Here is a 14575-nt window from a genome sequence, read left to right as displayed (position 1 = left end):
TCTCGCAAAACAAGCAGGATTCAAGCCACAGCGGTGTGCAGTACCACGTTTGGCCTGAGGTGGGGGGAGGGGGTGCCGGTGCCGAGCGAAGCCGATCGGAGCCATTCAAAGCCGTTCGGAAATGCTCGGAAAAACTTGGAAATACTCCGTTCCCGAGCCTTTCCGAGGCTCTCCTGCCCCCCCACCTCTGGCCACATGCGTTATTGCATGCTATTGAAGTCAACGCGGAACTAATTATTTTAGTTTCCATTGACTTCTATGGGGAAACTCGCTTTGATATGCGAGTGCTTTTGGAGAGAGCCATACAAGGGATCAGTTCCAGTAATCCAGGCATCTGGGTGAGTCTTTTTTGACCAAAAATATGTAGAAGAATACGTATCGGCCTAAACTGAGGAAAAAAAATGTTTTTTTATATATTTTTGGGGGATATTTATTATAGCAACAAGTAAAAAATATTGCATTTTTTTTCAAAATTGTCGCTCTATTTTTGTTTATAGAGCAAAAAATAAAAACCGCAGAGGTGATCAAATACCACCAAAAGAAAGCTCTATTTGTGGGAGAAAAAGGACGCCAATTTTGTTTGGGAGCCACGTCGCACGACCGCGCAATTGTCAGTTAAAGCAACGCAGTGCCGAATCGCAAAAAGGGGCCTGGTCCTTTAGCTGCATTTTGGTCCGGGTCTTAAGTGGTTAAATGGGCGCGGTGGGGGGCAATTACTGGAACTGGTCCCCTGGCTCTCTGTGTGGCAGCTGAAAGCTGAAAGATGGCTTCTTCTCCTCTCCCTCCTACCAGTGCTTCTGTAGGCCAGCAGGGGGCCCAGGCAGATGGGTGAATTGAATGTGGGCATGGAGGGTGATTGATGCAGTGGTTGGCAATTACTGGAGCTGGTCACCTGTATGTCTATCTCTGCAGCACCTGAAAGCTGGCTTCTCCTCTCCCTCCTACCAGTCCTTCTGTATGGGGGCCCAGGCCAGCAGGGGGCCCAGGCATCTGGGTGAGTCAGATGTGGGCAGGGAGGGTTATGAGCACAGTGGGGGGGCAATTACTGAAAACGGCCCCCCTGTGTGGCCTTCTCTGCAGCAGCTGAAAGCTGGCTTCTTCTCCTCTCTCTCCCACTGTCTTTCAGCTGCTGCAGAGGGCCATACAGGGGACTGGTTACAGTAATTGCCCCCCACTGCGCCCATCACCCTCCATGCCCACATTTGATTCACACTGCTGTATGGCCCCCCTGCTGGCCTGGGCCCTATACAGAAGGATCGGTAGGAAGGAGAGGAGAAGTAGCCAAATTTCAGCTGCTGCAGAGAGAGCCGTACAAGGGATCAGTTCCAGTAATCCCCCCCACCCACCGCACCAATCACCCTCCATGTGAACCATATATTTCCCCCTGTGTGCCCCCCCACCGCACCAATCACCCTCCATGTGAACCATATATTTCCCCCTGTGTGCCCCCCCCCCACCGCACCAATCACCCTCCCTGTGAACCATATATTTCCCCCGTGTCCCCCCCCCCACGCACCAATCACCCTCCCTGTGAACCATATATTTCCACCTGTGTGCCCCCCCACCGCACCAATCACCCTCCCTGTGAACCATATATTTCCCCCTGTGTCCCCCCCCCCCACCGCACCAATCACCCTCCCTGTGAACCATATATTTCCCCCTGTGTGCCCCCCCACCGCACCAATCACCCTCCCTGTGAACCATATATTTCCCCCTGTGTGCCCCCCCCCCACCGCACCAATCACCCTCCCTGTGAACCATATATTTCCCCCTGTGTGCCCCCCCCCCACCGCACCAATCCCCCCCCCTGTGAACCATATATTTCCCCCTGTGTGCCCCCCCCCCACCGCACCAATCACCCTCCCTGTGAACCATATATTTCCTCCGTGTGCCCCCCCCCCCACCACACCAATCACCCTCCCTGTGAACCATATATTTCCCCCTGTGTGCCCCCCCCCCCACTGCACCAATCACCCTCCCTGTGAACCATATATTTCCTCCGTGTGCCCCCCCCCCCCACTGCACCAATCACCCTCCCTGTGAACCATATATTTCCCCCTGTGTGCCCCCCCACCCACCGCACCAATCATCCTCCCTGTGAACCATATATTTCCCCCTGTGTCCCCCCCCCCACCGCACCAATCACCCTCCCTGTGAACCATATATTTCCCCCTGTGTGCCCCCCCCCACCGCACCAATCACCCTCCCTGTGAAACATATATTTCCTCCGTGTGCCCCCCCCCCCCACCACACCAATCACCCTCCCTGTGAACCATATATTTCCCCCTGTGTGCCCCCCCCCCACTGCACCAATCACCCTCCCTGTGAACCATATATTTCCCCCTGTGTGCCCCCCCCCTCACCATCCCTTCCGGCTTTCCTCCTTTCCTTTCATGCCGGCAGCACTGAAACACAATGGGAACCGTCAGGATGGAGAAGGAGGGAAGGTTTCAGTAAATATGTCATATTTACCAGCCCCATCCTTAACTGAATGAACACAATGAGTGATCGATATTGATCCCTCACTGTGTTCATTCATAACTGAAGCATAGTAAACTGTGTTTATTTGGGGGGGGGTGGGGGGCATGTCAGGTTGGCCGTGTTGGGCACCATGGTTTCTAACAGCAACCCTGGCGTGCGGACCAGCACAGAAAATGATGCTGAACCTCCACGATTGGAAGAACTAACACCCAATCAGTGAAACGGGCCAATCAGGGACAGTCCGGCTCGGGAGGAAAGACGACGCTCGGCGTCCTCCAGCCAGGAAATGAGGCGGGGCTCTGTCTGACTTGTTGGAGCTGCTGGTGCACAACGTGAGAAGCTCACAGTGTGCGGAGAAAGCCATTTCAGTCCCAGAGAGGAGCCGGTACAATGGCGCAAGCAGTGCCGATCCTGGCCTCCCTGGGGAGTAATTTTGGGGGCCCTCCGCAGCTCTGCGGGGCCCTAAGCGGCTTGCATAGTGAGCCTATAGGGCGGATCGGCCCTGGGCACAAGACTGAAGGGAAAGGTCGGAGGTCACTAAAGGGAAGGGGCTCCCTGTATTTTTGCCCAACAAGACGAAAAATCTTCACCCCCCCCCCCCCCATGTCACACTCGGCACGAAAAAATTGCGTTATTGTAGAATTAGCGAGAGAAATGCAACGCAATCCTGAATCTGATTGGCCGCTGTGAGCAGCCGCCGTTTGCATCGAGTTACCAAACAAACTCATATAACTCTTCAATCTGATCCTCGGAGATTTACGTCCCCCATAAAAATCACATCCCCGGATTCCTCCTTTGAAGAGACACTTTAAAAAGTGACCGGAAATTCTGTTTTATGGCGGGTCAGTCCCATCCAGTAAATCTCCGAATAAGGAGCCGACAGATAACAAGTTCCACCATTACAGGGGACTAAGAATCAGGGGGTGCGATTCTGTGTTAGGTAGATGTGGGGGGGGGGAGAGGGGGGGCGGACATTCTGCGGCTTAAAGTGCTATTAAACGAAAAAGAAACAATGTATATTGCAACTTACCAATCCTTAGATGTGATGGCTGCCCAAAAAAAGCTAAGACTAATCTGCATGCTTCCCCCCCCCCTCCCAGTACAAATCTTAGCTCCCTCCCATCCCCAAATCCACCCCAGCACAAAATCCCCACCCACCCTACAAATAAATATCACCCCCTCCTAGCAAAAATCTTCTACCCCTAAGATTTCCCCTTTGAGTACACGTCCTCTCCTCCCCGCTCCAAATCCCCCCTCCCAGCACAAATTTCCCCCAATACCCCCTTGTAGTACAAATCCCCCCTGAAATTTCCCTTTCTAGAACACATCACCCCCCCCCCCCCCCCCCAATCATCCCTATTAGCCCAAATTCCCCCTTCAAAGCACAACCCTCCCCCCCTCAATCCCCTCTCCTAGCACAAATCTTCTACCCCTAAGATTTCCCTTTTTGAGTACGCGTCCTCTCCTCCCCGCTCCAAATCCCCCCCCCCCAATCATCTCTATTAGCACAAATCCCTCTTTCCAGCACCCCCCCCCCCCCTCAATCCCCTCTCCTAGCACAAATCTTCTACCTCTAAAATTTCCCCTTTTGAGTACATGTCCTCTCCTCTCCAAATCCCCCCTCCCCATCCCAGCACAAATTTCCCCCAATACCCCCTCGTAGTACAATCCCCCCTGAAATTTCCCTTCCTAGAACACATCACCCCCCCCCCCCAATCATCCCTATTAGCACAAATTCCCCCTTTAAAGCAAAACCCTCCCCCCCTCAATCCCCTCTCCTAGCACAAATCTTCTACCCCTAAAATTTCCCTTTTTGAGTACACGTCCTCTCCTCCCCGCTCCAAACCCCCCCCCCAATCATCTCTATTAGCACAAATCCCTCTTTCCAGCACAACCCCCCCCCCTCAATCCCCACTCCTAGCACAAATCTTCTACCCCTAAAATGGCCCCTTTTAAGTACATGTCCTCTCCTCCTCACTCCAAATCCCCCCTCCCCATCCCAGCACAAATTTCCCCCCCAATCACCTCCCCTAGCACAATCCCCCCTGAAATTTCCCTTCCTAGCAAAAATCCCCCCCCCCCCTCCAAAAATGGGATGGGGACAGAGGGACACGGTGGGATGAGGACAGGGGGACACGGTTGGATGAGGACAGGGGGACAGGGTGGGATGAGGACAGGGGGACAGGATGGGATGAGGACAGAGGGACAGGGTGGGATGAGGACAGAGGGACAGGATGGGATGAGGACAGAGGGACAGGGTGGGATGTGGACAGGGGGACAGGGTGGGATGAGGATAGGGGGACAGGGTGGGATGTGGACAGGGGGACAGGATGGGATGAGGACAGGTGGACAGGATGGGATGAGGATGACAGGGGGACAGGATGGGATGAGGACAGAGGGACAGGGTGGGATGAGGACAGAGGGCCAGGATGGGATGAGGACAGAGGGATAGGATGGAATGAGGAAAGAGGGACAGGATGGGATGGGATGAGGACAGAGGGATAGGATGGGATGAGGACAGAGGGATAGGATGGGATGAGGACAGAGGGATAGGATGGGATGAGGACAGAGGGATAGGATGGGATGAGGACAGAGGGACAGGATGGGACGAGGACAGAGGGACAGGGTGGGATGAGGACAGAGGGATAGGATGGGATGAGGACAGAGGGATAGGATGGGATGAGGACAGAGGGATAGGATGGGATGGGGACAGAGGGATAGGATGGGATGAGGAAAGAGGGACAGGATGGAATGGGATGAGGACAGAGGGATAGGATGGGATGAGGACAGAGGGACAGGATGGGATGAGGACAGAGGGATAGGATGGGATGAGGACAGAGGGATAGGATGGAATGAGGACAGAGGGACAGGATGGGGATGAGGACAGAGGGATAGGATGGGATGAGGACAGAGGGATAGGATGGGATGAGGACAGAGGGATAGGATGGGATGAGGACAGAGGGATTGGATGGGATGAGGACAGAGGGAAAGGATGGGATGTGGACAGAGGGATAATTTGGCATGAGGACAGAGGGATAGGATGGGATGAGGACAGAGGGACAGGATGGGATGAGGACAGAGGGACAGGATGGGATGAGGACAGAGGGATAGGATGGGATGAGGACAGGATGGGATGTGGACAGAGGGATAGGATGGGATGAGGACAGAGGGACAGGATGGGATGTGGACAGAGGGATAGGATGGGATGAGGACAGAGGGATAGGATGGGATGAGGACAGAGGGACAGGATGGGATGAGGACAGAGGGACAGGATGGGATGAGGACAGAGGGAAAGGATGGGATGAGGACAGGGGACAGGCTTTTTTGCTGCCCCCTGCAAAGTGCCGCCTTAGGCCATAATACAGCACTGTATATACCCAAAATAAAGTGGAACCAAAGTGCATAAAACAAAATGTCCCTCTAGTGTTAGGTGCGTTTATGGATTTCAAGTGTCCAGTTTCCGTGCGCCAGTTCACATTCAGAATCCAGTGTCGCTCTCGTCCCTCCACTCTTTTAATCTCTGTCACCATGTGAGTAGCCTTCACCCACACTCCTCCTCTTAGCCCTGGGTCCTCTAGCCCTTTCAATACCAGCCGGGGGTTTCCACCACTCCTGCACTCTTTTACTGCTTTGTTGTTTTTTTCCTGTCCTGGCTCCAGCTCAGTTTGTCTGCGGAATGACGTCAGGTTACTCCGCCCCGACACGTTTCGTCATTGCCACCGCTTTGGGGGGGTGTTCCGGACTCTCCTCATCCCGCAGGTTCCATCTACACCGCTTAACCCTTTCTGCTTAAAATCGCTCCATATATCTCCACATGTTTTTGCTTCTGTTGATCCATTAAGCCTTTGTTTTTCAATTAACCTATCCGACCTTTGGTATTAGGGGGAGAAATAGTTGGTGTCAGTAGTGCAATAGTGCCCACTTTTGTTGTCAGTAAAAGGAATTATGCCCCATTCTTGGTATAAGCAGCAGGAAATAAGCCCCATTGTTGGGATAAGTGGCAGGAATCATGCCCCATAGTTGGTGTCAGTGGCAGGAATAATGCCTCAAGGGCCGGATAAAGGCACGCAAAGGGCCACATCTGGCCCCAGGGCCGCAGTTTAAATACCAGAAAGGGCTGGTTTACAGTCCATCAGGCTTTAGGGGGGCCAGACTGTGCCCAGTGGGAGTAAACAATGTCCGACCTTTGGTATAAGGGGGACAAATAGTTGGTGTCAGAAGTGCAAAAGTGCCCATTTTTTGTTGTCAGTAGAAGAAATTATGCCCCATTCTTGGTATAAATGGCAGCAATTATGCCCCATTCTTTGTATAAGCGGCAGGAATTATGCCCCATTCTTGGTATAAGCGGCAGGAATAATGCCCCATTCTTGGTATAAGTGGCGGGAATTATGCCCCATTCTTGGTATAAGCGGCAGGAATTATGCCCCATTCTTGGTATAAGTGGCAGGAATAATGCCCCATTCTTGGTATAAGTGGCAGGGAATTATGCCCCATTCTTGGTATAAGCGGCAGGAATTATGCCCCATTCTTGGTATAAGCGGCAAGAATTATGCCCCATTTTTGGTATTAGGGGGACAGATAGTTGGTGTCAGAAGTGCAATAGTGCCCAATTTTTTTTTGTCAGTAGAAACAATTATGCCCCATTCTTGGTATAAGCGGCAGGAATTATGCCCCATTCTTGGTATAAGCGGCAGCAATTATGCCCCATTCTTGGTATAAGCAGCAGGAATTATGCCCCATTCTTGGTTTAAGCGACAGGAATTAGGCCCCATTCTTGGTATAAGCGGCAGGAATTATGCCCCATTCTTGGTATAAGCGGCAGGAATTATTCCCCATTCTTGGTATTAGCAGCAGGAATTATGCCCCATTCTTGGTATAAGCGGCAGGAATTATGCCCCATTCTTGGTATAAGCTGCGGGAATTATGCCCCATTCTTGGTATAAGCGGCAGGAATTATGCCCCATTTTTGGTATAAGCGTCACGAATAATGCCCCATTCTTGGTATAAGCGGCGGGAATAATGCCCCATTCTTGGTATAAACGGCAGGAATTATGCCCCATTCTTGGTATTAGCAGCAAGAATCATGCCCAATTCTTGGTATAAGCGGCAGGAATAATGCCCCATTCTTGGTATAAGCGGCAGGAATTATGCCCCATTCTTGGTGGCAGGAATAATGCATCAAGGACTGGATAAAGGCACACAAAGGGCCACATCTGGCCCCAGGACCACAGTTTAAAGACCAGAAATGGCTGGTTTACAGTCCTTCAGGCTTTAGGGGGGCCGGAATGTGCCCATTGGGAGTAAACAATGTCTGACCTTTGGTATTAGGGGGACAGATAGTTGGTGTCAGAAGTGCAATAGTGCCCATTTTTTGTTGTCAGTAGAAACAATTATGCCCCATTCTTGGTATAAGCGGCAGGAATCATGCCCCATTCTTGGTGTCAGTGGAAGGAATAGTGCCTAAAGGGCCGGACAAAGGCGAAGGAAAGTGCCACATCCGGGGCCGCAGTTTGGAGACCACTGCTCTAGTTGATAATCAATCCATTAACCCTTTGCTTTGCTACATATCTCTGTATAGTTAACCCCTCTTGCAGGTATATACCAAATACAATTAAAAAGAACAAAACATACAACTAAACATAAAAGTAAAGCTATCTATCTACATTTCCCTCAGACTTTACAACCACTTTAACTTATTTCCGCTGCGCATGATTGGATAATCAAAGTTAACATTCGCAGAATGAATTGTGTGAAGACTCCCAACTCCTTTAGTATATCAGCCCAAATCTGTAAATGACCTAAACATTTTACCGCCGCCCTTATGCCAACGCCAGCCCGTACGGCGGCCAAAACTGAAAGCGAGCGATATCGAATCCATAAAGCGTCGCGTAATTTGTCGTCACTTTATAAATAAAGGAAATAAAATATCAACACCCCCCCCCCCCCTCACTTCTTATGTCACCATTCCGCAGAATATGGAAAGACAGATGGAATCCTAAATGTGGTCAGTTCCACGCCGGTCTCAATCCTCCATTCTTTCACACAAACACACATTCACCCCCCCAGCCCCCCCACCCCTGATCCCATAATTACATTAATGTCATGTGTCTTTTCCCCTTATTTTTATCTAAAAGGCTTTTTTATGGAGCGAATTTAATGGGCCCATCTGCCCCCACCCTCCCACCATGTCACCACCCTCTTATTAGTCTGGACTGAGCTGCCTTGTCTCTTGTGTGTTGGGTGGACACTGGACACTGAGAAGCAGATTGCATGTGGACAAGACCAAAAGTATCTCCTGCAAACTCTCTAGAGATCCCAAAACTGAGGAAGAAGAAGGAGAAGAAGAAGAAGAAGGAACAGGGGGTGGGGGGGAGGAAGAGGAAGAAAGCAAGAGAAGAAGAAGAAGAAGAGAAGGGGAGGGAGACAGAGCAGGAGAAGGAGCAGGAACAGGAGAAGGCTGAAGCCCATCAGCACAAGTAGACCAACCAGGAGAAGAAGAGGACACCAGAAGCAGATTCTTGAGAGAGAAAGTCACTCATTTCTGAGGATCTGCAAACTTTCTGAAAGTTTGGGAAAACTTTGGAGAGAGAGAGAGAAAGAGAGAGAGAGAGAGAGAGGAAACCAGAGAAGAGGTAGGGGGAGGGAGCTAGTGCAGAGACTCCTAGTGAGCTGGTGCCCCTCCAAAAATTAAGGACACACCAGGCCTTTTATTTTAGGAATGAATGCCACTGATCCATGTGTGTCTTATTGTGAACCCCCTACCATGGATTGTTACTACAGCCCGGCTCCGCAAGTCAGAGATCTCCAGAGTTCGCCTTTTAGGGCATTCCAGCCCAGTGATAAGTTTAGTCCCGCTTTCCTTTCCAGCAAAGGACAGAGCTTTGGGGACAAGTCCAGGAGCTCCTCGTACCAGCAGGAGTGCCAGACCTTGGATGGCAGTGCCAGGGAGCAGCAGAGCCAAGGAACCTACCCCAAGTACCACCAGCAGTCCCAACAGCAACAGCAGCAGCAATCCCATATCTACATGCAGAACAATTCCTGCAAATCTCCATCAGACAGCCTGAAACTGCAAGACAGCCCAGGAGAGCCTCTCATTTCTTGCTACGGTAAGAGGAACCCCCCCCCCCCCCTCCCTGTATTCCCTGTATCTTGCTGCTTTAAATGTGCAAAATGTCTCAAATGCTCAACTTACATGGATAGAAAATTGCTCAATTTTTTTTTTTATTATTCTGTTTGCTAACGCCATCATTGTATTAAATTGTTTTCCATATATTATCAATCGATTACAACATAAATGCTAACATTTTTGTCGATCAATGCACATGCGCTGTACGCTTATTTAGAATCGATTTTCCTACTAATGTTTAGAATTTTGCAGCAAAATTCCGACACGACGGGTCTTTCTTTTGGCATAAAACTTAGCATTTTCGATAACCGAAAATGCACCAACTAACGTTTCTTAAGTTGAACAATTGGGCTTAGCGAACGCTTTTTTGAACGATTTCCTATCTCTTTTGATAACCGAAAATGCACCAACTCACGTTTCTTAAGTTGAACGATTGGGCTTAGCGAACGCTTTTTCTCTGTAGGGCCAGCTTAAAAATCGATTTTCCTACTAATGTTTAGAAAATCGCAGAAAAATCCCAACACGACGGGTGTTTCTTTTGGCATAAAACTTAGCATTTTCGATAACCGAAAATGCACCCACTAACGTTTCTTAAGTTGAACGATTGGGTTTAGCGAACGCTTTTTCGAACGATTTCCTATCTCTGTATGGCCAGCTTAAAAATCGATTTTCCTACTAATGTTTAGAAAATCGCCGAAAAATCCAGACACAATGGATCTTTCTTTTGGCATAAAACTTAGCATTTTCGAGAATCGAAATGCACCCACTAACGTTACTTAAGTTAAACGATTGGGCTTAGCGAACGCTTTTTCGAACGATTTCCTATCTCTGTAGGGCCAGCTTAAAATCGATCTCCCTACTAATATTTAGAAAATCACAGAAAAATCCTGACACGACGGGTGTTTTTTTTTGGCATAAAACTTTGCATTTTCGATAATCGAAATGCGCCCACTAACGTTTCTAAAGTTGAACGATTGGGTTTAGCGAACGCTTTTTCCAACGATTTCCAATCTCTGTAGGGCCAGCCTAAAAATCGATTTTCCTACTAATGTTTAGAAAATGGCAGCAAAATCCCGACACAACGGGTGTTTCTTTTGGCATAAAACTTAGCATTTTCGAGAATCGAAATGCACCCACTAACGTTTCTTAAGTTGAACGATTGGGCTTAGCGAACGCTTTTTCAACGATTTCCTATCTCTGTAGGACCAGCTTAAAAAACGATTTCCCTACTAATGTTTAGAAAACCGCAGCAAAATTTTGACATGACGGATCTTTCTTTTGTCATAAAACTTGGCATTTTTGATAATCGAAATGCACTCACTAACGTTTCTAAAGTCGAACGATTGGGCTTATCGAATGTTTTTTGGAACGATTTCCTATCTCTGTATGGCTTAAAATCGATTTTCCTGATGGTTAGTAAATCGCAGCAAAATCCCGACACGACGGGTCTTTCTTTTGGTATAAAGCTTTGCATTTCGAGAATTAAAATGCGCCCACTAACGTTTCTAAAGTCGAATGATCAGGCTTATAAAACGCTTTTTAAAACGATTTTCTATCCTCGTAGGGCCAGATTTAGGTTCAAGTTGCAGGAACGTTAGCTTTAGCGTACTTTTATCATACACTTGCACAATTCAGCGCAAGTGTTAGCTCTCCAGGAGCGTTGATTTGCTCCAGAACGTTTGCAAACTATCTCGAAAGTTCAGCGCAAATGTTAACGTTCCAGGCTTGCTGCAGAACGTTTGCAAACTTGGTACAAGTTCCAGGACTCGCAATTGCTGCTGCTGCTGACTTTCAATAAACGTTTGCAAAAAGCAATGTTCTCAAAAGATCAGTGAACTTTTTATTTAGTGTTCCAGGAGGGTTAGCTTTAGCTGATTTGCAGCAGAAAGTTTGCAAACTTTTAACAAATCTCCAAGTTTCTCAAAATGTAATTCCTTTGCAGGAGCCATTGCTGTTGCTGACTTGCTCCAGGATTTTTGCAAACTTTTCAGAATTTTATAATCTTTCAGGAGCAATTGCTGCTGCTGACTTTAAAGATTTGTAAAGTTCTCAAAATATCAGTGCAAGTTTAGTGTTCCAGGAGGGTTAGCTTTAGCTGATTTGCACCAAAACGTTTGCACACTTTTTACCCGTTTCTCAAAATGTTATATAACGTTCCAGGAGCAATTTGCTGTTGCTGACTCACTCCAGAACGTTTGCAAAGTTTACAAAACAAGTTTCTCTTTCATAACCTTTCAGGAGCAGTTGCTGTTGCTCAATAAAACGTTTGCAAAATACAAAGTTCTCAAAGGATCAACACAACTTTTTGTGTTAGCTGACTTGCGCCAGAACGTTTGCAAACTGCTAGCAAAATGTTCAGCGCAAGCCATAACGTTCCAGGAGCGTTGGCATCAACCGACTTGCTCCAGAACGTTTGCAGACTTCCAAGTTTATCAAATTTTCACAACCCTCCAGGAACAATTTCTTTAGCTGACTTTCAACGAATATTTAGCAAAAAGCAAAATCCTTTAGAAAGATAAGCGCAAGTTAAAACGTTCCACCAGCGTTTGCTTTTGGTTGACCTGCTCCAGATTTTTTTGCAAGATTTCCAAAGTTCCCCGAAGTTTGCCCCAACCTTACTAATGTCTCTCTCTTTGTTTTTTTTTTTTTTTCACTGATCTTTAAAACAAAGCTAGGGTTGTCAAAGCCCCGGATAAGCTCTTTAATGTTTAATTAATTAATGTTTAATTTGCGTTTTCCGGGCGTTATGAAAGTTTTTGCTAACCTCCTGGAAACGTTTCCCTTATTTACTGAACCTTAGGAAGCTAAGTTTCAAAGGGTGTTAGTAAAAAGGTTACATTGCATTGACCTCAGGGTTTAGGTGCCACTTAATGGAATCGATTTTATGTTCACTTAGCAAAGTGAATGGTTAACGTGTATATTCACTTTGGTTATTTAAGTAAATAATGTCATCTTATTTATTAAGGTCAGTGAATATCTGTTTTCCTAAGTGACCAGTCTCAATTTCCTTAATACATCTATCTTTCTTTCTATTCTTTCTTTCTTTCTTTCTTTCTTTCTTTCTTTCTTTCTTTCTTTCTTTCTTTCTTTCTTTCTTTCTTTCCTTTCTTTCTTTCTCTTTCTCTCTCTCTTTCTCTCTCTCTATCTCTCTCTCTATTTGTCATTCTTTCTTTCTTTCTTTCTTTCTTTCTTTCTTTCTTTCTTCCTTTCTTCCTTTCTTTCTTTCTTTCTTTCTTTCTTTCTTTCTTTCTCTCTCTCTCTCTCTCTCTCTCTCTCTCTCTCTCTCTCTCTCTCTCTCTCTCTCTCTCTCTCTCTCTCTCTCTCTCTCTCTCTCTCTCTCTCTCTCTCTCTCTCTCTCTCTCTCTCTCTCTTTCTCTCTCTTTTTCTCCCTCTCTCTATCTCTATTTGTCATTCTTTCTCTCTCTATCTTTCCCTCTTTCTACCTCTCTTTATTTTTCAAATGTAGCGAGTTATAGACATTTGAAAGTATCTATCTATCTATCGATCTATCTATCTATCTATCTATCTATCTATCTATCTATCTATCTATCTATCTATCTATCTATCTATCTATCTATCTATCTATCTATGGTCAGTGGTATATGTAATTAAATAACACATTTTTAGAATGATACAGATAAATATATATATAAATATATATATATAATACCTCCAATCCCAAATTGACATCCCCTGATTCCATTGCTTATTTTCCTTTGTACTTCCAAGTTATGCCATACGAATTAAACTCTCTTAGATACACAGTTATATATTCACAATGATACCCTAATAATAATAATATAATTTAAACCAATATAATATTATAATTTATCTCTCTCTCTCTCTCTCTCTCTCTCTCTCTCTCTCTCTCTCTCTCTCTATATATATATATATATATATATATATATATATATATGTATATATATATATATATATATATATATATATATATATATATATATATATATATATATATATATATATATATATATATATATATATCTCAAAATCATCTATATATGTTTTTTTTATTATTATTTAACACATTTTTGAAGTGGTGGGGGGGTGGGTGAAAGTTAAATAAAATGTTATCAATCTGTTCCTGATCAGCTGTATGTTGGGGTGTACCTGCTGTGCTCAGTTCCAGCTCTCTAATTAACAGTCTATATATATGTGACGTCTGTGTGCTCTTTATGTCATTCTCCTTTATTTTTAGAATATGATGTGTTCGCTCTAATCATATCAATTTTAATCCAACTGTGGGCTCTTAATTGACTCATTTAACTGGAGGCACTAATTTTGTCATAAGGTCAGTTTGTACCTCGTTTTATCCCGAATTAGACAGAATTGACAAGGTCATTAAAATGAATGAGGATTAAATGCCCCTGTGGGGTGTTTGTTCTGGACCAGAGAGGTGTGATGTATAAAGAATTCGGGTCACCCCCTCCCCCCAATTTATAGACTGCATCAGCTAGTCCAGAACCGACATGGCTCACAACAGGTCCATTGCAACAAAAAGCTTTTTCATATAAAAGGAGATGGGGAATATACATATAAGAGGGGTGAATGTGTAATTTAGTAATAAAAGGGTTGACAATTAGTAGAAGTGTTAGCCATTGTAGAATGATAATACCATGTTTTGTTTGACTGTGTGTATTTTTTTTATGTTATATATATATATATATATATATATATATATATATATATATATATATATATATATATATATATATATATATACATATTACATAAAAAAATTACACACTGTGAAACAAAACATGGTATTATCATTCTACAATGGCTAACACTTCTACTAATTGTCAACCCTTTTATTACTAAATTACACATTTTTGTTTACTTTTATAAATATGTATTTATATATATGACATATATATGTGTGTGTGGTATATATATTTTGAGTGTGTATTTGCGTGAAAAATATTTATATATATATATATATATATATAT

The 14575-nt window shown here is 45.6% G+C and overlaps 1 protein-coding gene across 1 annotated transcript in view; it reads left to right on the top strand.

Moving 5' to 3' along the window:
- Positions 1-8890: 8890 nt before the first annotated feature.
- ALX4 (ALX homeobox 4) overlaps positions 8891-14575 on the top strand; it is a 119902-nt gene continuing 114217 nt past the window's right edge. Inside the window, exon 1 of the mRNA XM_040328054.1 lies at positions 8891-9587. Coding sequence (XP_040183988.1) covers positions 9200-9587 — 388 coding nt within the window. The 5' untranslated portion in view covers positions 8891-9199. The remainder of the gene's footprint in view (positions 9588-14575) is intronic.

Source organism: Rana temporaria, chromosome 11 (genome assembly GCF_905171775.1).
Source record: "Rana temporaria chromosome 11, aRanTem1.1, whole genome shotgun sequence".
NCBI classification, from domain to species: Eukaryota; Metazoa; Chordata; class Amphibia; order Anura; family Ranidae; genus Rana; species Rana temporaria.
This window is presented reverse-complemented; position numbering and strand designations above follow the sequence as displayed.